This window comes from Henckelia pumila, chromosome 2, assembly GCF_033568475.1.
Source record: "Henckelia pumila isolate YLH828 chromosome 2, ASM3356847v2, whole genome shotgun sequence".
Taxonomy (NCBI): domain Eukaryota; kingdom Viridiplantae; phylum Streptophyta; class Magnoliopsida; order Lamiales; family Gesneriaceae; genus Henckelia; species Henckelia pumila.
The window spans coordinates 142,878,960-142,903,240 of record NC_133121.1 but is presented as its reverse complement, the minus strand read 5'-3'; the positions used below and the strand labels follow the sequence as shown (position 1 = coordinate 142,903,240).

The window sequence follows — 24,281 nt, the reverse complement described above, 5'->3', positions numbered from 1 at the left end:
TGATAGTGGTTTGTTGACCCAAAGAAGCTTTTAGGAGATCCCAGCAAAAAACCTAGTCTTAGTATTTCCTTTTCTGCTATGTTATAGGTCGGGAAGCATTTAAAAAGAATATGGACTGCTGCTTTTAGGGCCATGGATGATATTAAGGAGACTGTTAGAAATGCAGGTGACAGATTATGCCGTGCTGTTACTTCTTTAACTGGAAGGTTGTGTGATGTCTCTCTCACACCTGAGCCTGAGGCAAGACAAACCATGGCTACAGTTTTGCCTCTACTGCTTACAGAAGGGATTACTAGTAAAGTTGAAAGTATTCGCAAGGCATCTATCAGCATGGTTACAAGGCTAGCGAAGGTGATTTCTTTCATCTTTAAATAGCTGAGTGACATTAAATTTGTTCGTTTACAATTGGTGGCTCTAAGTTCATCTAACATTTTTCTCGCGACCGTTGTATGTATTTGTAGCAGACCTGTATTGTATATTATGAGCCTTCTTTCCAGCAAAATGTTATTTGTTAGTACATTGATGTGCCTTAATTTTTATTGGGCAACAGACTGCCTGTAATCAATATCTATGGTGCCATTCACTGTACTTTTGATTATTTCTTATATTGCACCATTGATGCCTCAGTCGCGAGTTAATTTTCTTCCATCAGTGCTCGAGTTAGATTCCGTTTTACAGAGTGGTACTTGACTAGTCGACTTGTTCTAACCCAAACCTGTGAATATTTATACTCAATTGAGGTACAACAGATATTTCTGCAAACAAACTAAAATATCCTTATACTCTAAGATATTCTTTGATATTTAATCACAATATTTTCTTGAAATCTCTGTCAAGAACAGATTTGAGCTCAAGCTGCATCTCGATTGCCTATTTTCTAACTCACTTTTATTTTTGTATGTGAACTATCTCAGGGTGCGGGTGTTACAGTTCGTCCATATTTAAATGATCTGGTGTCTTGTATGTTAGAAAGTTTGTCTAGCTTGGAAGATCAAGGAATGAATTATGTTGAGGTATGGATGATATGACCACCATTTGCATTTTGGCAAGTATCATTTTTTAACCTCGTTCCATTCCTTATCTTCCCCTCTTTTATTAGTTGCATGCAGGAAGTGTTGGGATACAAACTGAAAAACTCGAAAATTTGAGGATTTCAATTGCTAGAGGATCTCCAATGTGGGAAACTCTTGAAATTTGCATTGATGTCGTTGACTCCAGTTCGCTTGAATTATTAGTTCCTCGTCTTGCGCAGTTGGTTCGATCTAGCGTTGGCTTGAATACCAGGTAAGTAGAAAATTGTTTGCACTTTTGAAACTCATGAAAGTAAAGTTCAGCTACTCAGTTCATATATTGTGTCTGACATAATGTATCCAAACGTTGCTTCTACATGACTCTGTTTTGCAATGAGATTAAACAAAATTTCCTTATGACCCACATGTTGATGATTCAAAGGTGTGATACTGTTAATTTTAAGTTTGAGTCGCGAGATAATCTGATATACCACTCAAAGATAGCCTTAATTAAATGTGTCTAATAATTCTCCACCCATACTTTCGACTTTATTTGAATCTATTTACATCCTATAACCTACAAATTTCATCTCTGCCACAATTGATTGTACATTATTATCACACATTATATTAGTGCACATTAATGATTTGTCCGCTTCATTTTCTATATAATTGCATTTCAATATACTTTATATTGTGCTCCAACGAAAATGTGGATTGGAAATCACGAGACACAAGTTTCTTGTTTGGACCCTTTCAAAAATATAATATTTATTTACTTGAACCTCTTTTGAGGATTAGTGGATCACTGGTCCACAAGTTGTACTTTAATTATTTTAATTATTAATAATATTTGTGTTTCTGATAAAAAAAAAATGATGATTTATGAGGATTATTGAATAAAAATATAAAAACAAGTTTACTGTTTGGGCCATTTCAAAAATCTAATATTTATTTTGTTGATCTATTGTTATGATGAGCACTTGAATAAAGTATAAAAGTTTTATTTGATATTATTATCGAGTTTGTTTTGAATTAAATAATTGGATTTGTAATTTAACTTGGTTCTTTCTGGAGAATTTTTTTTTGTTGACACATGTAGTCTTATCTTATATATTAATAATTCGTTGAAAAAAATTTATTTAAAGGGACTCTAATAAAAGAGTCGAACGATGAATAATTATACTAAGGAGCTAAATAGTTTAAGAATTTCATGATTATTTTACAGTACTTATCATGAATTATATGCTTGAATATTTACATTTCAAATATTATTAAATTTGTTTTGTTGATCTTGATAATTTGTAACGTGAATGTATTTGATTATTATTGTAGAGCTTATTTAATATGAAATAAATAGTTTCCAAAATTACTTGACCAAAGATACACACGAATGTAAAAATACTAATATAATAACTAGACAGTAAATAAATGAATAAATATTAAAAATAATATAGCTACTAAAATATGCTAAGTATCAATAATAATGATAATAATAATAATCAAATAGATTAATTAATTTAGTGGAATGCCACTTGATATAATAACTTATAATTTAAATAGATAAAGTTTTAACTTGTAATAAAATATACTGAGTCAAAAAATAATGATGATTGTAGTTAAAAGATGCTAATTACGTATTTATGTTATAGAAATACCACTTAAAAGATTATATAATAATTTATCAAAAGATACCCGTGCGACAACTAGAAATTATCTTATAACCTTTAATCTTGAAATGAAAATTGAAAGATTAGGAATCAAGATTATTGACTAATCTTGACTACTATTAGAAATAGTACACATCCCAGAGCGTTGTTGGGGAAATGGTGGTGGAGATTTTCAGTGGAACAAGAGACGTTGTGGAAAAGGGTAATCAAGAGTAAGTATGGATTACAAGATAATGGCTGGGATGCTGGTTTGGCTATTAATGTTACGTTTAGGAGCCCATGGAAGTTTGTTGTTGGGGAAATGGTGGTGGAGATTTTCAGTGGAACAAGAGACGTTGTGGAAAAGGTTAATCAAGAGTAAGTATGGATTACAAGATAATGGCTGGGATGCTGGTTTGGCTATTAATGTTACGTTTAGGAGCCCATGGAAGTTTATTTCTAGGTCTTACTCGTCTTTTCAGCCTTTGGTAAGGGCGGTGGTTAGAGGAGGGAACAAAGTGAGGTTCTGGGAAGATAGTTGGTGGGGGGAGTCTTCGTTTCGAGTTCTATTTCCAGCTTTGTTTCAGGTTTCTTGTGCACATAATATGCATATTTCTCATTTTGTGTCAACGGAAAACTCGTTGAATAGCGGTCTTACTTCATGGGATTTTCATTTTCGGAGGGACTTGAGGGATTCGGAAATAGCTGAGGTAGGTGTATTGTTGATTCGGAAATAGCTGAGGTAGGTGTATTGTTAGAGGAATTGATGAGAGTTAGATTAGTTGAGGGGGCCGAGGATGTGAGAGTTTGGGTTGGGGATCCTTCTGGTACTTTCTCGGTCAAATCCTTTTTGGAGTCCTTATTTCCTGTTACTGATTATCCTTTGTTTTCCTTCTTCGATGTCATTTGGAAACTACCGATTCCCTCGAAAATTCAATTTTTTTCTTGGACAACAGTTTTGGGTAAGTTGCCGACTTCGGAGTTGATGCAAAGAAGATGGCCTTCATGTGCTTTGAACCCGAACTGGTGTGTATTATGTCGGAGTGAGGGGGAAACTCAGGATCACATGCTTATACATTGTTCTTTCACGTATGGATTGTGGTCAAGGGCTTTGGCGGAATTGAGGTTAATGTGGGTGACTCCTCGATCTATACAGGAGTTATACGATTCTGATCTTGCTTTTCTTTTGGGTAAGAGGGGGAGAAAATTCTGGTCTTTGGTGGTTCATGGCATTTGTTGGTCGGTATGGTTGGAGAGAAATGGAAGAATCTTTGAGGATATGGAACAAACGGCGGAAGAGTGCTGGGAAAAGATTAAGATACGGATAGCTATGTGGAGTAGAGCGTTTAAAGATTTTCAGAACTTAGCAATTTCGGATTTATTAAGGGATTGGTCCTTTATTTTTTGTTGATATAATAGGGAGTTGTTAGGTTCTTTTGCAATTAGCGGATATCTTGTCCGCATACCTCTTGTATATGTTTTATCCTATTATATAATATATAAAGTTTCTTATCAAAAAAAAAAAAAAGTACACATCCCAGAAAATAAAACAAATCAGTCATCTTAAGTATTTTAATATTATTCATTTTATCCCTATTAGTAAACGTGAGTAAAATTATTTAACTATTATATCATACTTTAGCATTGATTTGATCGAATTATCATATATAACGAGTATTTACTGTTCTTTTAACTTTAAGGAACCTGTCACTGCAACAAAGATTATTTGTGGTTGTGACAGTATTGCATCAGGGTTGTTTTGTGCTTGTGAAATTTGGACTCATGTTCACTTTTTTTTTCAATTGTGACTGGAGACTACCTATCAATGTCTTCATGATGTCCGGCTATCTGACAAGTTGAATTATCACACTACTACCACAGGGTTGGTGTGGCAAATTTTACCAGTTTGTTAGTCCAAAAGGTTGGTGTTAGTGTGAAGCCATTCACGCCTTTGCTATTGAAGCAGTTACTTCCAGTTGTGAGGGATGAAAAAAGTATTGCATCAAAACGTGCCTTTGCAAATGCGTGTGCATTGGTTTTGAAGTATGCAGCTCCATCCCAGGCCCAGAAATTGATTGAAGATACTGCAAATTTACACTCTGGCGATAGGAATGATCAAATTTCATGTGCACTCTTGTTGAAAAGCTATGCATCCATGGCTGCTGATGTATTGAGTGGATATCATGCCATTATAGTTCCAGTTATTTTTGTGTCAAGGTTAAATTAAGCTCTTGCTATCTTTCAGATCTTAATTGCAAGAAAGATTCCTTTACAAACTAAAACCTTGATGATTCTGTCTTTTCCCTCTTATTTCTCCATTGACGTCACATCTTTAATTGATGTATACGCATTAAACACCTTGTACTTAAGCGAGCATTTCAATTGTGGCCTGTGGCAAAGAGCCAGATATCTATGGGTATTCATGCTGTTAGTGTTTCGAATTTCATATGATGTTTTACCCCCCTCTTTTGAAGAAAAAGGGATGAATTTCTCTCTTCCAATACTTTTCCATGAAAACAAAAGCTAGAATGTTCCTTGCCACACACTTGTGATGGATATATGATGAGTTTAATTTTGAAATCAATCTTGATCGCATAAAAGTGATTATTTTGCTGAGAGATAATAGTATTAGCACAAAGACTAAGTGAACCAATGCAACCATTTGAATGAATGCTTTGTTGAGATACCCGTAGAATTATATTTATATTGTCACTTGGAATTGGGGATTGAGTGACCATGAAGGGAGAGCAACATGACGAAAGAGGGTTTTTCTTATTCATATTCACTTCGCATTTGGGAAAAAAAAGAGGATAACTTGGTTAGTTATTTAAGGTATTTAAAGGCTTCTCCTGTCAACAGACATCCCAAGGGGGATATGACTTATCATTATTTATATTCAGTCATTGAATATATCTGTTTACTGTAGATTGAGACAGTTTACTTTCTCGTCATTTTCTGTCTTCTGTCGGAGACCGAGTCTTCTATAATAGTTGTTTCTTGGAACGGACTTTGAAGACGTCACATGCTCATATTTAAGATTTCATGGCTCTGTTCATAGATTATAGAATTGTAACATTCCGAATACCTTTTATTGGAGATAATCAGAATGGTGATTCTTGACTTTGTGATGCAAGAATGTACCATATAGAATTACATGTTCTTTAGTTTTAACCCCCAAGGAGTTCAAGTCAGTTTGCACATTTCTGGCAAATCACAAACTTGAACCATTTGTTCTGATTAACTGTTACTGCTTGTCGATTTTATTCACCTTCTCTTATTAATTCTGGCGTTTTATTAAGATGAACATGCATATTCTTATGCAGATTTGAAGATGACAAAATCATTTCTGGTCTTTATGAAGAATTATGGGAGGAAAACATGAGCAGTGAACGGATAACTCTTCAACTTTACTTGGGAGAAATTGTTACTCTTATCAATGAAGGGATCACGTCATCCTCATGGGCAAGTAAAAAGAAGGCATGTTCAATCTCTTCTTTGTGTTTTTATTCTTCTGTTTTCCCAATTTGTTTAGAACGATTTACTAAGTGTCAACCTTTTTTTCCTTGTGTTGGAATTGTTAATTTTTCTTGGAATGTGCAGGCATCTCAAGCAGTTCGTAAGCTCAGCGAAGTCCTCGGTGAAATGTTATCATCGCATCATAATTTATTACTGAATTCTCTTATGAAGGAACTTCCTGGACGTTTATGGGAGGTAGGTATATTTCTTTTGTTTATGGTATTCAATCAATCACTTGAATTCTGTAAAACATGGATTTATCATGTAGTGATAGTGATAAATCTATACTATAATTAAAGTTAAACCCTCTAAAGAAACCAACTTTTGGGGTGTTGGTGAAGCCTTTTTTAAAAATCCATAAATGTCTCATTCTTTTTTTGAAAAGGCAAAATATATTACAAATTTATTAAACATTCTCCCACTACTTATTCAATTTTCCATCCAAATTAAGCTACTACTCCTCTTTTCAATTTCCCATCAAATAAATATATAGTCGTCGCCTTAAAATCTCAACACCTCGGATTTATCGTCAATTTTTGCACGTGCAATGCTTGTGCTTTGGCTGCTAGTATATATTATGTTGAGAGCCTGAGAACATGCTTCTAAGGATGTTTTCTCGCACAATTTTGGATTAGTGGATCCAAAAATGATATCATCAGCATAAATTTGGACTAACAGAGTATGATCACCTTTGTTGAACTTAAATAATGTCTTGTCAATAGTTCCAATAACATAATCATGTTCGATAAGAAATGTCGACAAAGTATCATGCCAAGATCGAGGTGCATGTTTTAATCCATATAGAGCTTTATTCAAATGATATGGTAAAGAATGATTAACAAAAACCTGGTGGTTGTTCCACATATACACTCTTCAAGTCCATTTGATAAACTTTGAAATCTTTGAAGGCAGCATATGCAAGAAACATTCTGGTAGTGATCTGAGATCATCTACTTATTAGCATTTAAGTTTCTTTGTTAGTTTATTATGTAAGTTAAGTGGATAATTGTGCTTTAATTTCATGCAGTAGACCCCTAGTTCTGTGCATACTAGATCAAAATTTCATCAAGCAACTTTCCATTAAAATAAAACCATTTAATGAGCTTGCAGCAGACATGGCATGTGATCCACAATAATTCATTCACGTTTCACAAATGTAGTCTACTATTCCGATTTGCTATTCATCTGATTTGTTTTCTTACCAGGTTTCTTGACAAATGTCTTATGTGTTGTGGCTTTCATTTTGTTTGATTGGAATGATACTGGTTCCCCATATCATTACATTTATATCACAGTGTTTTCATATCACTATGTGACAGGGAAAGGATGCAGTGTTATACGCATTATCTGCTGTTTGTACATCTTGCCACAAAAGTATATCTGCTTCGAATCCTGATGCCCCAAATGCTATATTGAATCTTATATCTTCAGCCTGCACAAAGAAAACACAAAAGTATCGTGAAGCAGCCTTTAATTGTCTTGAGCAGGTACAGCCTATTGCTTGTTGCTATTATCAATAATTCAAGATCTACGGCGATCGGTATTTGGTTGTGCTTTTTACTCAATTCAAAACATTCGGGGGGAAATTTTGCTCATATGTTGATGTTAAAAAGTTAAAACCTAAAGACATTATTGTAACGTGTGATATAGTATGATGTGTGACGATTGAATGGAAAATGAGAAATAAAATAATTATTAGTCATTAATTGAAAGAAGCAGCAACGAATAGCAGACTGTTATTTAGTTGAAGGAAGCAACTCTCCGTGATCAGTCATTTGAATATAGTAAAGAGAAAAGTGTGTGGTTGCTTCCAGAGGCTGAAAAGACGTGTAGGAGAGAAATGAAAGAATCTTCGAGGATAAAGAACAAACGGTGGAAGAGTGCTGGGAAAAGATTAAATTACAGATAGCTACGTGGAGCAGAGCGTTTAAAGATTTTCAGAACCTAGAAATTTCGGATTTATTAAGGGATTGGTCGTTTATTTTCTGTTGATGATATAAGTTTCGTTAGGCTATTTCACTATTCACGGATGTCTTGTCCGCGCTTTTCTTGTAACTTTTTACATTATGATATATTATATAAAGTTTCTTATCAAAAAAAAAAAAAAAAAGAAAAGCGTGTGACTCTATAATAGTTGTGTTTTAAATAGTTGATTTGAAATGTGATGTAATGATTCAATTGGAAATTTGGAAAGGAATATTTTTTTTATAGTTGGTTGTTTGTTATAAATTTTTGGTGGCCTCTTCTTGACTGGTTTTTGTCATGCTAGAGTTTCAAGTGAAATTTTAGGTGTAAAAAACTATACTTTGGACTGCCTTTGGTTTTATTTCAGCTTTTTCCCGTGCTTCATTTTCTTTTGGCTTTAATATTACATCATGTTTTTTAGGTTATCAAAGCCTTCAACAGTCCAGAATTCTTTAACTTGGTTTTCCCATTGCTGCATGGGATGGGCAATTTGTCTACTAAGGTCAAATCAGTCCAAACACAAATGGCAAGTGATGCTGAAGCAGGTACAAACCAATTCACTTTACTAGTCAGGTTCTCGTGACCATCTGTCTTCAAAAATGTTGAGAAAACATGGCATTTTGTTGCAACTTGCAACCACAATTTGAGAACTAATTATATTGTGGATTGCATGGAAATATTTCCCCAGAGACAAATTATGTCCACCAAATCCCTAGCTAACTGCTGGTATTTCCCTAGCCTAAGCTAGTGATTACATTCAAATTAAAATAACATAATCCCCAACCTACTCTCCCCATTCACATTTTTATATCCTCCCCCTTTCTAAATACTTCCAAGGCTTTATAAACTCATGGGCTTGTTTTTTTCCTGGGCCCATTATACCTAGGTCTGTGACACATTTGAGTGCATTAATGTTTGTAATTTATTTTATTTTATGCAAATTCCATACTATTGTGGATTAGAACTTGTTGCGTTGATTGGTATAAATTCTTTTTGGTTCCATGCTTCATGAATTGGGTCTCAAAAATGTTCTTAATTTTCAAGGTTTTCCAGGATCTAGAAATATTTTCTTTATGTTAAATTTGGTCCTTGTTCCATTTTTAACTCCCAAAATAAATATTAGATCCTCTAGTCTTGGATTTTGATGTTTTGCCACTGGTTGATTTGTTATAAAAATGAACCCTCACATGGCAGAGGCACGATGAGAAGAGTAAGAACATAAACTGTTCTCTCTTTAGTGGATATCATCATTTTAAACATATTTACCGAGAAGGTAACTTGGTGGCGGATCTTCTAATTATTTGGGTGTTCCTTGGCAAGAGAATGGTGTTCATTGGACCACAAGCTGAAAAACAGAGGCATAATTACACCAGAAGAATGTGAATTTTCTTATGTTCGGATTAGATGGTAAAGTATCAATTAGTGATTGTACTCCTAGAGTTGTGGATTCGACAATTCCTCTTTTAAGGTTTATTTACGTAAATGTTAGATAAACGACTAGTTGTCTATTAAACCCCACATTGTGGCATTGAGTGTGCTATGTAAAAATAAAAGCCAATTTTATGTTTAAAAAAAAATAAGTCCCAAAAGGACAAGGGGAAAGATAAAGAGTTTTTACATGGATAAAATGATGTGTTATATCAATCACACCCCGAGTTCAAGTTATTGGACTAACGAAATATTTGACCATTTGTAAGTTGAATTCCTCTGGTCAAGTGATTGGTTTGAGCATTGCTTTCTTGATGCAGATGAGGCAGATAGTTCTCCAGCTATACACGATAAAATACTAATATGCCTAACCGCATGCATCCATGTGGCAAGAATTGGCGATATTCTTGAACAGCGGAAGAGCTTGATTGATCTGTATTCATTCTCTCTCTCACCTAGTTTTCCTTGGACAGGTACATGCCATTCCACTATATTTTTCATTTTAATCCCGTCTTACTAGATGTCCTACTAGATTTCCATGCCGGTAAAATTCTCATGTTTTGAACAGTTAAAATGTCTGTGTTTTCCTCTGTCAAAGAGCTTCTGACGAAGTTGCAACATGGTGTAAATGACTCACAAGATTCTTTAGTAAAGACCAATATATATGTTTTCAGTCATGAGGTAATGTCAGTTCCCTTGATTCTTTTTACAAAAAATTTGTGTACTCTAGTTTGACTTTCTTAATGTTTTTCAGTAATTTGACTTTCTAAATGTTTTTCAGTTATTTTATGCCGTCTCACCTGAATTGCTTAAATCCCTCCGCACAATAAATATTGGACAGGTGACTCGTTCTTTCCGAAATCTTGCTTTGTTGTAACATGTTACTTTTTTTTCTGAGTTTTTTCACCTGTCCCCTACGTGATGGCGATATAACCCGAACAGGCATTAATTATTGATGCACTAGGCATATGCATTCTGTCCAGTTTTTAAACTTTTACTTGCACTGGGTTAAAAGTTGTTTAGTGCATCAATCTCAGGTTCATATAGCTGCCGCTGAATGTCTTCTTGAGTTAGCAAATCAGTTTGTAGTTGTTCCTCCAATCGATCTGAAAGAACTGAACTTCGTGTCTGAGCTTATAGACATATGCGAAGTGGAAAAAAATGAACATGCCAAGTCTTTGTTGAGGAAGTGCATTGACATCCTAGGAAGACTGAAGAAAGTTGGTGAAATTCAGAGCTGATAATATGGAGTCGTATGCCTCCATATGGACCCATTTCAACTTTCTGAAACAATTTTTTTTTTTTTTTGTTGAGAAATGTACTTTCAATATATACTAAGAGCACAAGTCTAGTTTTAAAAGATCAGCAAGCCAATATGGTATACAACCATTAATCCATTCAAAAGGAAAAGAATAACCAAGAACTCTTTGAGCCAACAGATGGGCAACATGGTTTGCCGAGCGACGCATTTGCTTTATGGAAACAAACTCAGAAGACGCGTTGCTTGATGGAAACAAACTCAGAAGGAGCGATGCATGTGCTTGATGGAACAAATCTTACTCTGGCATAGTTTGACAAAAGACTGTCTATGATAGAGAATGATTGACCTAAAATCTGGTGATTACTGAATTAAACTCGCGCTATCCAAACAATGTTGAATCAGCACACAAACTCCAGTTTGATGTGTACACCTATCCTGAACTTTAGTTTTATTAGGGTAGCTCACCTTATTTTAAAGCATCAATCTTGCAATATAGCGATGTGGCTGTGACATTTGAATCAACCAATTCTTAAACGATTTGAGATGGAATACATTGATAAATGCGTTATAAATGTTAATACTCTTATAATCCATGTGGGCTGATCACTTAACTCAGCTGTGGATCATGGTCAACTTGCAGTTGAGTTGTAGCATGCAACAATAATACACTGCCAATATTATATGATACCAAACATAAATATTAAGTTTTCTCGAAAGTGCGTGGTAGCAGCGGCCATCATCTTAAATCTTGGAGCTGCAATCTGCAGTGATGTGATTCAGTGCAATAGCAGTCTTGGAGCCCGACTGACGGCCTAAATACTTGCTGATGTATTCTCCAGCTAGCAGAAGTTTTCCCATGTCGACATTGGTTGTCACACCAAGACCATGAAGCATGTACACGACATCCTCGGTGGCAACATTTCCTGAAGCTCCTTTTGCATACGGACACCCTCCTAAACCAGAAACTGAGGAATCCACTACTCTAATCCCCATCTATTCAACCACAAAAATAAGGGAACTGAGTCAATCACTTGATATGAACAACAAATATGCAAGGAAACAAGAGTTTATAAGTGACTTGGACATCCCTCAGTTTATGTGATTCGAGCTCGAGCTGTGTTGTAGCTCACCTAGAATTTAGCAATGAGACAAGTCGACCACAGTTGCCAATTGAAAACTCAATTATGAATCACGTCTGTATCAAGTGCTTTGTAAACTCAACTTATGATTCGCTGAAGTAGCCCAAGCTCGAATCAAGTACTGACTAGTTTTGCCTCTATTCCGAATCCATACTAGGCAACTTTACCCTACCTCGTTCCATCTTCAAGGACTCGATATTCACAGGATAGTAATTAGTAGCTCTTATAATTATCTCATGTTTCATATACATGGTGTTTTTCTTTGAAGTAAAATAATCAATGGCCATGGCCAAAAACAGCAAGAGGTGGAGCGGGGTATATTATCCATTGAAATTAAAATAATTTTCTTTTTAAATTTATCTAAAAAAAATATTGAATTCCAAAATATATTAAGTCGCCCCGTTTTAACTAAAAACTTGGGTTCGCTACTATTGATATGACGAAGAATACTAAAGAATCCCACAGACGAGCTGTCTGTGCAGTCATGATAAAAGGGAAAATTAATTACTCACTTGGAGGGACAGAAGAATATTGGGAAGAGATTGGCCATATGTGTCGTGAAAATGAACCGCGAGTTTCTCGACAGGAACAACAGCCATCACTGCTTCAAGCATAGGAAGAACAGTACCTATGCAAATACACACTCATTAGGTTAGGATCTCAAAACTGCGCGTGAATAAAGCCAAGAAACATCAAGCAACTGAGTTCCAAAAACATGATCTAGTTCGGACATTTACCAGGCGTAGCAACTCCAATTGTATCTCCAAGTGAAATCTCAAAGCAACCCATGTCATGAAGTTCCTTTGCCACGTACGCAACTTTCGAAGGGGAGATTGAACCCTCAACAGGGCAACCAACAACACAAGAGACATACCTGTTGAATAGCAATGTCAGACTCATGAATTTAGTTTAGATATGTGATTTCATGCATTTGAACAAAACAAATATTTATACCCGCGCACAGGAATTGAAAGCTTTCTGGCTGCAGTAGTCACAGCACGATAACGAGCAAGGCTCTCTTCAATACTGCAGTTAATATTAGACTTTGAAAATGACTCGGAAGCTGATGCAAACACGGCTATGTCTTTTGCCCCGGCTGAAACAGCAGCTTCGAACCCCTATAAGTAAATTATATAAAAATTAGAAAACTTGTATTGACAACAAGAGAACTGCTGCAACAAATCAAACACTGACCTTAAGATTGGGTGTCAGAACAGGCAATTTAACACCATCAAAATTCTTAACTGCAGCCATTACATTTTTCGCATCTGCCAGCTATTTCAGCGGATAAGAGGGATTCAATAGGCATACTTGCATTTTGTACAGATATTAATCAAGAGATTAACTTGAAACAATGATTTAGAAAATATTTATTACCTGTGGTACCCACTTTGGTGACACAAAACTTGTAGCTTCGACAACCGATAATCCAGAATAAACAAGTTTCCGAATCAATTCAACCTTGACATTTGTTGGAACAATCGTCTTCTCATTTTGTAACCCGTCCCTGGGACCAACTTCCACTATTTTCACGTATCTTGGAATGCCTTTGAAAAACTACAAGTGGTATGATAGAACTCAGTCATCATATTGAAGGAAAAAAATCAGAGTTATCAAAGTGTCTTGCAGCTGTAATGTCCACCATGCAACAAAAGCTTTTTTGAATTTTCAGGTGAATTTGTGATAGGTAATTACCCAATATTCTGTTTCTCCTGTGTCTTTGCCATTGGAGTAAGCACGACACTGATAGTGAGGTGAGTATCTTGAGTCACTCATGGTTCCTTGAGGGTTGGTGCTCCTGCCTACACTTGAAGTTCTTGGCGGCAAATCTCTCCTTTTTCTTCTCCATGTGATAGCAGGATCTTGCATGTACTCTTCAAACTCCTCACTAACAATCAAAACACCTCCAAGTGAGTTTCAAACTCCTCACTAACAATCAAAACACCTCCAAGTGAATACAACAATAATACATACCTCAGGCAAAAACTCATAAATGAAACCAATGTTCTAAAAAGCGATAGGCAGTAAGCGGCCGGTCACCCACTGCCTAGCGCCTAGACGACTAGGCGGCCACGTAGATGGGGCCTAGGCGGTTTTTTTTAACCTTAATATATAATTCACCTAGATGGTTTTTATCTATAATATCTAATTCGCCAGAGACGGTTTTTTCTTTTTAGCCTGAATATCTAATTCTTCTTGTTAATCTTAATATTTTTCCAATAATTCCTCTTTATCGAATTCAAACTCAAAATTATCGCATGCATATTCCTCGTCTTCATCTGGAAAATTTGTCAAATAATCTTTTTTAAAAGTTTAAAATTAAAAAAATCAATAATATATATTATATATTGATCTAGGTGGTCACTTAGCGGATTTCAAGCCGCCTAAGCGTTCTAGACGACAGATTAATGAAATAGCACTCAAAAGACATCAGCAGTCTAAAAATCGGCGCGGACAACCACCTAGCGCCTAGGCGCCGCCTTTTAGAACAGCTAAGCAAAGTATAACGGTTCATTCCATTGATGCATTCTCCTATTTGCAAGCAATCTCATTCTCGCTGAATCACTTTTTTAAGGTAACACTTTTTCCCGGAATTTTGATTGGCAGAACAAATAAATTACACTCACTTGCAGCTATTTGATGAGCTGCAACTTCTCCCTTCAATCCAGCAGTTTCCCATTCCAACATCCTCTCCAATAGGCCTGCACCCATTCCTGGATGAAAACATGCGAACCCGATCGATTTCGCTCAAACTTGGCAACTTGTCAAGACCAAGAGGCTCCTCCAGACTCGACATAGTGGAAAACTGGCAAAAAAAAAACAAAACAAAACAAAATCACATCCATGAAAAGATGGTCACTACTCACTAGTGCACAAACCTCATACTAATCACTGCCGACAGATAAACTCCGAACAAAATAATTAACGAACACCAAACCACATATATTTCAATACCCAATTTCCACGAGAAGCAGCAACCTCACTCTTTTATAACTCATCAAATTAGTACCGACAAAGGGACGAAGAATATGAACCACACTTCTTTTTTTTTCCAAGAAAGAACAGCAAACGATGAGAGTGGAGGTTTAATCATACCTAGAACCCCAAAAAAAATCTGGGTTTTCTGAAATTGGAGTCCAAGAATCTCGAAATTCCCGAAATTCTTCAAAGTATTTTGGGGGCCTCGTAAAACACGGAAAGCAATAAGAGCCGCGGTTAGTTGGGAATTTGGACAACTGGACAAAACAGTAAAGAAGGGTCCGCAGAATACGTGACGGAGAATCCCCTACAACAATCGACGCTAGGATTTTGACATGGAATTTGGGGTTTGCTAGATTTTGATTTTGTTCGAACGAAATCAATGGCCACCAAACAAGAGGAGATTGATGTAATTGTAAATGAAAGGTGTTAGGTAATTTTCAGTTGGCGGTTGGTCTCCGTCCTACATTCATATTCTTTTTCTTTTGTTTTCTGAGGAAATAAATATATTATATTCATATTGGCGTGAGATTTAAGAATTATTTTATTTTATTTTTATATATATCACTATCTCTATTATATGTAAAATTTATTGTTGTTTCTTCAATGATTATAAATTCTTCGAACCTAATGTTACCTTAAATTAAACATGTTCTTTTTCTTAATTGGAAATAGTTTGTTTGGATAAGTTTTTGCAATTAAAAAAAGGGAATTTGGAACTTTTGAGTCAAGATTCGGTCGATTTAAGTAATGTTTAAATTGTTGTTTTAGTGTTGAAATGCGCCATAGTCAAAGTCCACAGACACAAAATATGAAAGTTGGAATTTCAAATAAAAATATTATACCATTAAATTATTATTTTTTTTGGAATAAAAAAACTAACTTTTGATATTTTGCTAGAATTTTTTCATATTTTGAAAAATATGAAAATATCATTTCATTGTTCGATTTCATATATTACAATTTTTCGTATCTCGTCTCATCTCATATCATTTCAATTTATTTAATTTTATTTTTAAAAAAACAATCACGTATATCACATGTGTCACAATTAGTTACTATGTTTCCTTCTATATAAAGAATCTGTCCTTTAGACACCATTTTTTTTATATCCAAATTGTCTTTATGTGATATAGATATTACACTTTTATTTTTTTTTTTATTTCGATATTTCAAATTATATTTTAATATCTCGATAATTTTTACAACTATGATATTACTCCTATTTGAATATAAATCAAATTAATTACAAAAATATTATATAAGCACGTGTGTGCATCAATACACTAGTTATATATAATACAAGATGTACCTATTTTTTTATTTATTTATGACTACTATATCTAATAAAATATTCTTTCATCTTTATCTATACTTTTGAGTTTTTGATTGATTTATGTCTTATTTAACATAAAATATTTAATTTTTTTCTATTTTGATATGATCTCTAGGATTTTCACAAAAATACAATATTTTGAAATATTTACTCTTTAATATTGTAAACTATTTATAAGAAATACTTTTAAATATAAATATATTATGTCAATGGCATATATAATGTATGTGTATTGAAGTGAAAAATAACAAGAGTTAGAGTCCAGTTATATAACAAAAATATAGTCAAAATTTAAAGATATAATTTTATTTTTATATTATCATTTTATTATTAACTGGGACACATTTTAATCAAATAACAGAAATAACTCCAAACATGCACTGAAAACACCAAAAAAAAGTTGAAAATGTTTTGTTCTAAATAGGAATACATAAATATTTTTTATAGGTTTCTTGTAGCAATAGTAGTATAAATGATATTTTTAAAATTAAAAAAAAATGTAAAAGAGATAATGAAATAAAAATAAAGAATATCTTCTAATGAAGATTCTATATATCTTGGGCCGATGGACCATAATATGTGGGGCCCTAGTTGTTAGGCTTGTTAGCCCACTTTGGTTGTGCATGCTGTGGCTCCGGGGCCTCCGCAAAAGTATGAGGTTAGAATTTTGTTATTATTATTTATTTATTTTCATTTTTTTTCTTTGAGGTGTAAGGTTAGCAAAACAAAGAAAATAAGAGGATGTTAAAAAAAATAAGAAACTAATCTCAAGTAGTTAACATATGTAAGAGTTAGTTTTTGAATTTTGAAATTAAAACATGTCAAATATAAAGTATAAAATTGTGAGAAAATTATATGAAAATAAATTAAAATTTCGAAAAGTAGAGCGAGTCTAGGGTTCGAATCCCATTTCCGTTCAATAGTTTTTTTATTTATTTATTGGATAAGGTTATTTTAAAAATTCACATAAAAATAACAAAAGATAGTTATTGTATACCACCCTAAATAGTAATAGATTACTAGTTCTTTTTTTAACTAAATTATAATTTTAAAATATATTGTTTTGATATGATTTTTTAAATCAATGTATTTTATTATTATATACTTTTCAATTATTAATTTTTTAATGGGGAAAAAGCTGAAATTAATTTAAAACAAGAAACAAACCAACTAAGCAGTTAAAAAAACATGTTCGTTAAAAAAAAATATTTATTGGAGGAGTTATTTTCTAAACTTAAACCGAATTATTATTAATATCCAAATGTGTGGATTCCACATATTTAAAAGCGGAATGTGGCTACTGTTTCCTCTCTTCATTTGTGAATCCACGTTTTCAAAATAGAGCAAGGTGGTTGGTTGGTTAGTTGTCGTAATACGATATACCAAAGACTATCTCAATTTTAATAAGATAAAAATAAAATTATTATTATTATTATTATTAATTGCTACGAATAATTTAAAGGAAAAAATTGACATATAACTTATAACTCATATAACGTCAAGATTCCAAATTTGAAAGGTGCTTTTACCTGTAAAACTTAATCGTCACAAGCACACGCACGAATTTAAATGAAAAATAAAACAGATGGAAGAAAAGAAGGATGGAGATGATGTTGAGACAAGTGATGCCTTCAAGTTAGAGGTCAATTTTGAACTTGACTGCTAAATTAGTATGAGGTTAACTTATAATGTATTCGCCTAACAGAACTTATCTTTAAGTTGAATTTTGTCGTGTCTTTACTTGCAAATTTCCATTATGACAAAATTTAGAACGGTAAATAAATATTGCTTTAAATTTGTCATTTGTTGGTGATAAGTACAAAGTATAGGATCATCAATTAAACCGGAAAATTTGGTTGAAAAGTAGTTTCAATGTTCAAACGTACACCACTATTTTTCGGATGTCCTAAAGAAATAATAAATAAGAAACACTTGAATTAAGGAAGGACTAAGATTTTGTAAATTGGAAATTGATAGAAACTAAAAGATGTTTTAAAACTTTAGGAAATTTTAATTTGAATGTAATGTGTTTAGTTTGAAAAGAGATAGATACAATTGAGTCTAAAACATAAGATCTCATCTCAAATTTAATATTTGGTTTGAAACGAAGATTTAATTGAATTTTTAGTTAGTTATAGTTTAATTTGTCATAGACTTTTATTCACTTGATATCTTGATTGGTCAAATAGAAGAATATTAAAATGATCACTTTTGGACACCTACAAGCATCTTTCTGCTTCTTGTCTAGCTTTGAATATTAGCTTGATATAATTGTTAGGCAGGCTTAAATTCAGGACCAAACATATTGAACCATAAACAGAATTTGAAAGGCCAAATGGAAGTACCAGAACTTCAACCCGCAATGTTTCCTTCCCCAAGTGTCTATGTAACTGCGCCTAATACACCAAACCCGATCACCAAAAGCAGCAGCAGCGCTCCGGTTAGCCCCCGAAGGAAGACGGGTGATTCGGGCTGGAATGTTGATGATTTCGAGTTTGAAACTGGCAAGATGTTCAGTGGCCAGCTGCAGTTTGAGGAAATTAGGCCGAGTTCAGGCTCTCCAAATGGTGATCAAGAAGATATTGGACTTGGAGATCAACCGAAAAGTCGAGGCCGTGGGGATTCGCTTCCTGCGATGGCGTTTGCCGATGAACTCTTCTCTAATGGCCTAGTCATGCCTCTGAAACTTCCTCCAAGGCTTCAATATGACAGTGATTTCAACAGTTTCAGCCAAAGGTCGACGTCCCTCGCGTCTTCGCCTAAGTCTCCGAGGATGGAGTGCAGATTCCCATTCGGACGTAAAAATGCTTGGAACGACGGGTTTGATCCATTTATAGTGGCTTTGCAGAAAGTGAGGGAAGAAAAATCTCAGCACAGGCGATCAAGATCACACTCACCATTCAGGATTGTATCAAAATGCCCGAGTGATCTCTGTATTCGCAATAAAGATATTTATGATAAGGAAGATATCCCAACACATAGATATAGTGGACCATTGGAATTCAAGGGCTCTGCTTATGCAAGATGGGTTCGAGACCAAACGAGAGAAGCGCTGAATCAACAGGAGCCTGCGAGCCCCAGGGGATTCATTTTCGGACAACCAGCTACGCCTGTGGAACTTGAGCATACCAAAGAGAATGTTGTTGGTGGAAATGTGGCCAGTGGGGAAACTAAGGTGCAGAAGCTGAAAGGATTTTTATTAAGGTATGCATCATTTGGCAAGGAAAAGAGTGCAAATTTGGTAGTAAAGAAAGGTACAGAGGCAAAAAAGCCAAGTTATTTCAGTAAGTTGAGCTTTAAATTCAAGCAAAATGGTAATGGGAGTGGGAAGAAGAGGATGCCTTCTGATAAGAGCATGGCAGTCGTCGAATACAAGCCTTCCACGTCGTTCGCCCTTTGCTTAGGCTACGGAGTTGCAAGCCCGAAATAGGTGAACTGATGAATTAAATGAATGTTGCAAATTATTTGCAAGAACAATGTGAATATGTGATTCCAAGACTCCTGCAGCCTTACATTTTTCATCAAGTTATTGTATCTATTTGATTGATAGATATATTTCCTATGTAAACATTCAAATGTTTGTGTATAAGAAGCCTAATACATTATTGAATAAATGCTCTAATAAATGTTATTCACAATCATTTCTGTTCTTTGAAGTTCTATAACAGAAGAAACTTTAAAAGTAGCTCCAATTTTTCCAAGTTAACAGAGAGCTTTCACACGAGTACTGTAATTTTCACAAATGGAAACTAAACTAACCAATCTGACAATCCCTCAAATCACATTTAGAGACTTCTATTAGAAGTAGCCTCAAATTAATTACATTTTCCCTCCAAATTTTTGCAGTTACAATAACGTCTTTGACTTTATATCAAGCCTAATAAATCATTACCATCTTCGCCTCATGTTAAACTTGTGCTAAATTACTCGGTGAAGACACCGTCTCTTCGTTTCTTGGGATTCGCTGCTGCATCAGGGTTGCCTTTCTTCATCATGGCAACAAATTCATCATAGTTGATCCGACCATCCTATATATTCAAACGATTTGATTAATCGCTAATTTCGTTGCAACAAAAACCATACTACGAATATTTCAATGCTTACATTATCAGCATCAACTTCAGAAATGATTTCATTTATGTCCTTTCCATCATGCATACCGAATTCTCTGAGTGCCTGTTCGAGTTCTTCTATAGTAATGTACCTTAATCATAAGATGAAAAAGATATAAAAATGTCGATTCATGAACTCCAAAATTATGAACAGATTCCTTCTTTAGTGTCATGACATTATATTTTTTTTGTGTCTTTATGCAAATATATAATTCATTACCCGCTACTGTCTTTGTCGAAATACTGGAATGCAGTGTACAGATGCTCTTCTCTGTCCATTCTGTTCATATGCATCGTTGCTGTAATGAATTCTTCATAGTCTATGGTGCCGTTCCCATCAGCATCAGCCTAAATTCGACGAATAAATGACACAAAGAAATATTACCATGATTCATAGAAAAATTTACAAGAGTGAAAATATGTAGTTTGTATGGGAAACTTACAGCTTCCATCAGCTGTTTAACTTCATATTCAGTTAGCTTTGTCCCTTGTTTGGCCAGTCCTTGCTTTAGTTCTTCGAGAGTTATCGTCCCACTGTTATCCACATCGATGGCTTTAAACATTTCCTTCAATCCCATGATTTCTTCCTCTGACAGGCACCCTGCAATCACCTACAGATCCATGAAATTTATTGTTATTCGTTCAAAATCGCCAAAAAAATTGATCTTCTGTTTTATTTATATAAGTATAGTACCCTCAGTGCAACTTTCTTGAATTTGTTCATGGCCCTGAATTGTTTGAGCCTGTCAAGTACGGCGTTGTCCAGTGGAGTATCGGGCGCCTCGCCATCTTCCTTGATCCATGGATGATCTTACAACATCAAACATGCAAGAATGTTAACTTAATTCTCATGATCAAGAATGTTATATATACAGCTAGTCAATTCTGATATTTTTAATCATCATACTTAGAACTTCGAAGGCTGTGAGCCTTAGCTTGGGGTCTGAATTCAGCATCTTTCTGACAAGATCCTTTGCTCCATTAGAAATCGAAGGCCAGGGGTCGCTGCTAAAATCTACGTGTCCCCGCAAAATCGCATTGAAGATTCCATTCTCCGACTCTGCAAAATGAATGGGATCATATTCATCGCGTAACATAGAGTCAAGTGATCATTGTATGCAATATAATGATATATATATATATATACATACCTGCCCAGAAAGGAGGAACCCCACTGAGAAGGATATAGAGCATAACACCAACACTCCAAATATCAACTTCTGGTCCATATCTTCTCTTCAAAACTTCTGGGGCAATGTAATATGCACTCCCAACTATGTCTTTACAAACTTCTCCTACATTAATGAACGTATCATTTCATATATAACATGTGCTGATAATCCTTATTCGATATAGGTAATTATATATAGGAAAAACTGCAATTTTGGTCTTATATATTTGTCAGTTTGCGATTTTAGTCCTCTATGTTTTCATATTTCAGTTTCAGTCATGTATGTTCTGATTTTTGACAATTTCAGTCTTTTTTATTCGAAAACGCTTACGTGATACTGTACACGTCAGCTCCACATCAGCACTTCATTGGTGCCACATAAGCGCCACATCGGAAAAGGGATTAAAATTGTCAAAAAAATAAAGACAGCCGACTAAAACTGAAATCTGAAAATACAGATGACCAAAATCGCAAAACGACAAACATATAGGACCAAAATAAAAACAATTTTCCCATATATATATATATATAGAGTTTCTTTCAAATGCCCACCTATCATGCCCACTACCATGTCCACCAATGATGTGGCACTATTCTATTGGACCTACAATTTATCACATCTTTATCACATCCAATAGAATAATGACACATCATTGGTGGACATAGTACATGATAGGTGGGTACTTGAAAGAAATTATATATATATATATATATATATATAAAAGAATGAATGAAGTTGAAATGTAATACCCTGTTTATAGAAGACAGATAAGCCGAAATCAGTAACCTTGAGGGGTGCATCCTCATCCTTGTTCAAAAGCAAGAAATTCTCAGGCTTGAGATCTCTATGTATGACCCCCATGGAATGGCAGGTATGGACAGTCTGTACAATAGTCCTAAGCAGGGAGGCGGCGGCGGCTTCGGTGAAATGGCCGTTGGCGATGATGCGATCGAAGAGCTCCCCACCGGCGCACAGCTCCATCACCAAATGCACGGAATGCTTATCCTCGTAGGCTCCTTTGAGCTCCACGATGTTGGGTTGGCCCGTGAGATGGTGCATGATCTGTACCTCTCGCCTCACGTCCTCGATATCCTCCTTGTTCGCCAGTTTCCTCTTCGCGATCGTCTTGCATGCGAACTTCTCCCCCGTTTGCTTGTTTGTGCACAGATGGGTCACCCCGAATTGTCCCCGCCCCAGCTCCTTCCCCATCGTGTAGCTGGACCGCACGTCTTCCATGGGCCGGTTCAGCACCGGCCCCATTGGGGTCGGCTTAGACGAAGGCTTCGTCGAGTGGTTCGGGGAAGCCCGAGGCGGCGGAGTTGTGGAGGAGGTTATAATTTGGTCCGGAACCGTTGCGCCAGAGGTGGGTTCCGGTGGACCATCGTCCACGGTGCTCCCGGAGCAACAGTTACCCATCGAACAATTGATTAATTAATGGAGGAGGAGGATATGTACGGCGGCCGGAGGAATATTTAGAATTTGACGGGTTTTTTGAGGGATTATGTTATATATATATATATATATACGATGAAAGGATGTTTGCATGCATGCAGATTGATTTCAGAGAGAAAGCTAAGCTAAAAGGATCGAGGAGGAGGATGGAGAGATCGTAGGGAAGAAAGATTTGTGTAATTCTCTCTCTCTCTTTGTTTTGAAGATATTTTGGAGAAATTCAGACACATTATTGTGTTTTAGCGATGGTTTGGAGGGATTTCCGGTCCATTCATTTTCAACGTCTGGTTTTCTATATACTTTTGCTATCATGGCAAAAGGATAAGAACAAAACATGTAGTTTCATTTATTCATTCATTAAAACTTTAAAGTTGTCTATGAACATTTAATCGATACTCATCACTTTGATTTTCTCGCCAACACTTTGCTTAAACGAGTTTGTCATGTAAGATTTTTAAGTGTGGTTTATTGATTATTATAGCCTGATTGTTATTGTGTTGGCTCGATCTCGACAATTTACTCAGTGCACGAAAGATAACGACTCAAAATTTTATCATAATAAAAAAATTAAAACTTTAAAATTTCAAATGGGAGCATTAAATTTCTCCCTTGGAATTTGCATATTTTTTAAAAAAAAATTTGGTCGTATTATATGTCGATTTACATTATTACTACAAGAATTTGCACTTTTATTTCGGTTTAGTTATTTTTCATCAGAATGCTTATGTGACGTTGTAAAATAATAAATAATCACGTGATATTGAAAAGTATTGATATGTTTGATATCATGTCAATACGTCAGTAAAAAATGAAAAAAATTGGGAAAAAAATTATAAGTTAATTGGCTAAAGCCATAAGTCAACTAATTAATAATGTAACAACAGTGATGAGATTAAACTCTCGGCAATCAAAAACTCCAATCCTCCAAGATTTAAGGGGAAAATGAGGGATATGGATCCCGTCTTATTTTTATTTGAGCAAATAGACCTCAGAATGAAAAAGATAATTTTACCCTTAAGTAAAAATCTTAAGTTGAATAAAAAAAATTCAAAATGAGATACAAACCATTTTAACCCTCCTCGACTCGGTAAATGATTTCTCGACTGATGTAATTAATTGGTTTACTGCAATTTCCATTTTCCCAAATTTTCCCTCTGTCCGCTTTTCAATTTTTAACGGAACCGTCGGAACGGAACCCTATTGAACCGCCGTTGAAGCCCTTCTTCGTCGTCGTCGTAGCTCCTTTACTCCCCGTAACCTCT

At 35.0% G+C, this 24,281-nt stretch overlaps 4 protein-coding genes across 7 annotated transcripts in view; 2 read left to right on the top strand and 2 right to left on the bottom strand.

The window, feature by feature from the left end:
- LOC140880540 (uncharacterized) overlaps nt 1–10,902 on the top strand; it is a 31,655-nt gene extending 20,753 nt beyond the window's left edge. The window contains exons 24-35 of the mRNA XM_073285084.1: nt 88–351; nt 915–1,013; nt 1,100–1,284; nt 4,541–4,876; nt 5,983–6,136; nt 6,260–6,370; nt 7,495–7,662; nt 8,562–8,685; nt 9,889–10,041; nt 10,137–10,249; nt 10,350–10,409; nt 10,606–10,902. Coding sequence (XP_073141185.1) covers nt 88–351; nt 915–1,013; nt 1,100–1,284; nt 4,541–4,876; nt 5,983–6,136; nt 6,260–6,370; nt 7,495–7,662; nt 8,562–8,685; nt 9,889–10,041; nt 10,137–10,249; nt 10,350–10,409; nt 10,606–10,809 — 1,971 coding nt within the window. The 3' untranslated portion in view covers nt 10,810–10,902. The remainder of the gene's footprint in view (nt 1–87; nt 352–914; nt 1,014–1,099; nt 1,285–4,540; nt 4,877–5,982; nt 6,137–6,259; nt 6,371–7,494; nt 7,663–8,561; nt 8,686–9,888; nt 10,042–10,136; nt 10,250–10,349; nt 10,410–10,605) is intronic.
- A 133-nt stretch (nt 10,903–11,035) lies between these two features.
- On the bottom strand, nt 11,036–15,410 carry LOC140880544 (hydroxymethylglutaryl-CoA lyase, mitochondrial-like). Of its 4 annotated transcripts, none has more exons than XM_073285086.1 (9): nt 15,065–15,410; nt 14,596–14,774; nt 13,664–13,856; nt 13,346–13,525; nt 13,163–13,243; nt 12,923–13,086; nt 12,706–12,842; nt 12,481–12,596; nt 11,036–11,822 (listed from the first exon to the last, which is right to left on the bottom strand). In XM_073285086.1, the coding sequence occupies exons 2-9, from the start codon at nt 14,763–14,765 to the stop codon at nt 11,571–11,573; spliced, it is 1,293 nt and encodes a 430-aa protein (XP_073141187.1). In that variant the 5' UTR covers nt 14,766–14,774; nt 15,065–15,410; the 3' UTR covers nt 11,036–11,570. The 4 variants fall into 4 exon arrangements, with proteins under 4 accessions (XP_073141187.1, XP_073141188.1, XP_073141189.1 ...); XM_073285087.1 differs by lacking the exon at nt 15,065–15,410 and adding an exon at nt 14,924–15,057; XM_073285088.1 differs by lacking the exon at nt 15,065–15,410 and adding an exon at nt 14,848–14,962.
- Nucleotides 15,411–18,634: 3,224 nt separating this feature from the next.
- LOC140885130 (uncharacterized) lies at nt 18,635–19,871 on the top strand. Its single transcript, XM_073292064.1, has one exon. It carries the CDS (start codon nt 18,646–18,648, stop codon nt 19,711–19,713), a length of 1,068 nt encoding a protein of 355 aa, XP_073148165.1. The 5' UTR covers nt 18,635–18,645; the 3' UTR covers nt 19,714–19,871.
- A 45-nt stretch (nt 19,872–19,916) lies between these two features.
- Nucleotides 19,917–23,190, bottom strand: LOC140880541 (calcium-dependent protein kinase 34-like). Its single transcript, XM_073285085.1, has 8 exons — nt 22,317–23,190; nt 21,547–21,690; nt 21,303–21,455; nt 21,090–21,205; nt 20,839–21,006; nt 20,616–20,743; nt 20,388–20,487; nt 19,917–20,311 (listed from the first exon to the last, which is right to left on the bottom strand). Exons 1-8 carry the CDS (start codon nt 22,981–22,983, stop codon nt 20,207–20,209), a joined length of 1,581 nt encoding a protein of 526 aa, XP_073141186.1. The 5' UTR covers nt 22,984–23,190; the 3' UTR covers nt 19,917–20,206.
- Between the last annotated feature and the right edge of the window lie 1,091 nt (nt 23,191–24,281).

What these genes read in the sequence shown, in the direction of transcription:
- LOC140880541 (XM_073285085.1), bottom strand. Translation starts at nt 22,983, where the DNA reads ATGGGTAACTGTTGCTCCGGGAGCACCGTGGACGATGGTCCACCGGAA. An exon ending in CACAGCCTTCGAAGTTCTAA is followed by an intron (nt 21,206 to 21,302) that starts GTATGATGATTA and finishes TGATGTTGTAAG; the next exon opens with ATCATCCATGGATCAAGGAA. An exon ending in TTAAACAGCTGATGGAAGCT is followed by an intron (nt 20,744 to 20,838) that starts GTAAGTTTCCCA and finishes CGTCGAATTTAG; the next exon opens with GCTGATGCTGATGGGAACGG.
- LOC140885130 (XM_073292064.1), top strand. Translation starts at nt 18,646, where the DNA reads ATGTTTCCTTCCCCAAGTGTCTATGTAACTGCGCCTAATACACCAAAC.
- LOC140880544 (XM_073285086.1), bottom strand. Translation starts at nt 14,765, where the DNA reads ATGTCGAGTCTGGAGGAGCCTCTTGGTCTTGACAAGTTGCCAAGTTTG. An exon ending in AGCTCATCAAATAGCTGCAA is followed by an intron (nt 13,857 to 14,595) that starts GTGAGTGTAATT and finishes TTTGATTGTTAG; the next exon opens with TGAGGAGTTTGAAGAGTACA. An exon ending in CAGGAGAAACAGAATATTGG is followed by an intron (nt 13,526 to 13,663) that starts GTAATTACCTAT and finishes TACCACTTGTAG; the next exon opens with TTTTTCAAAGGCATTCCAAG.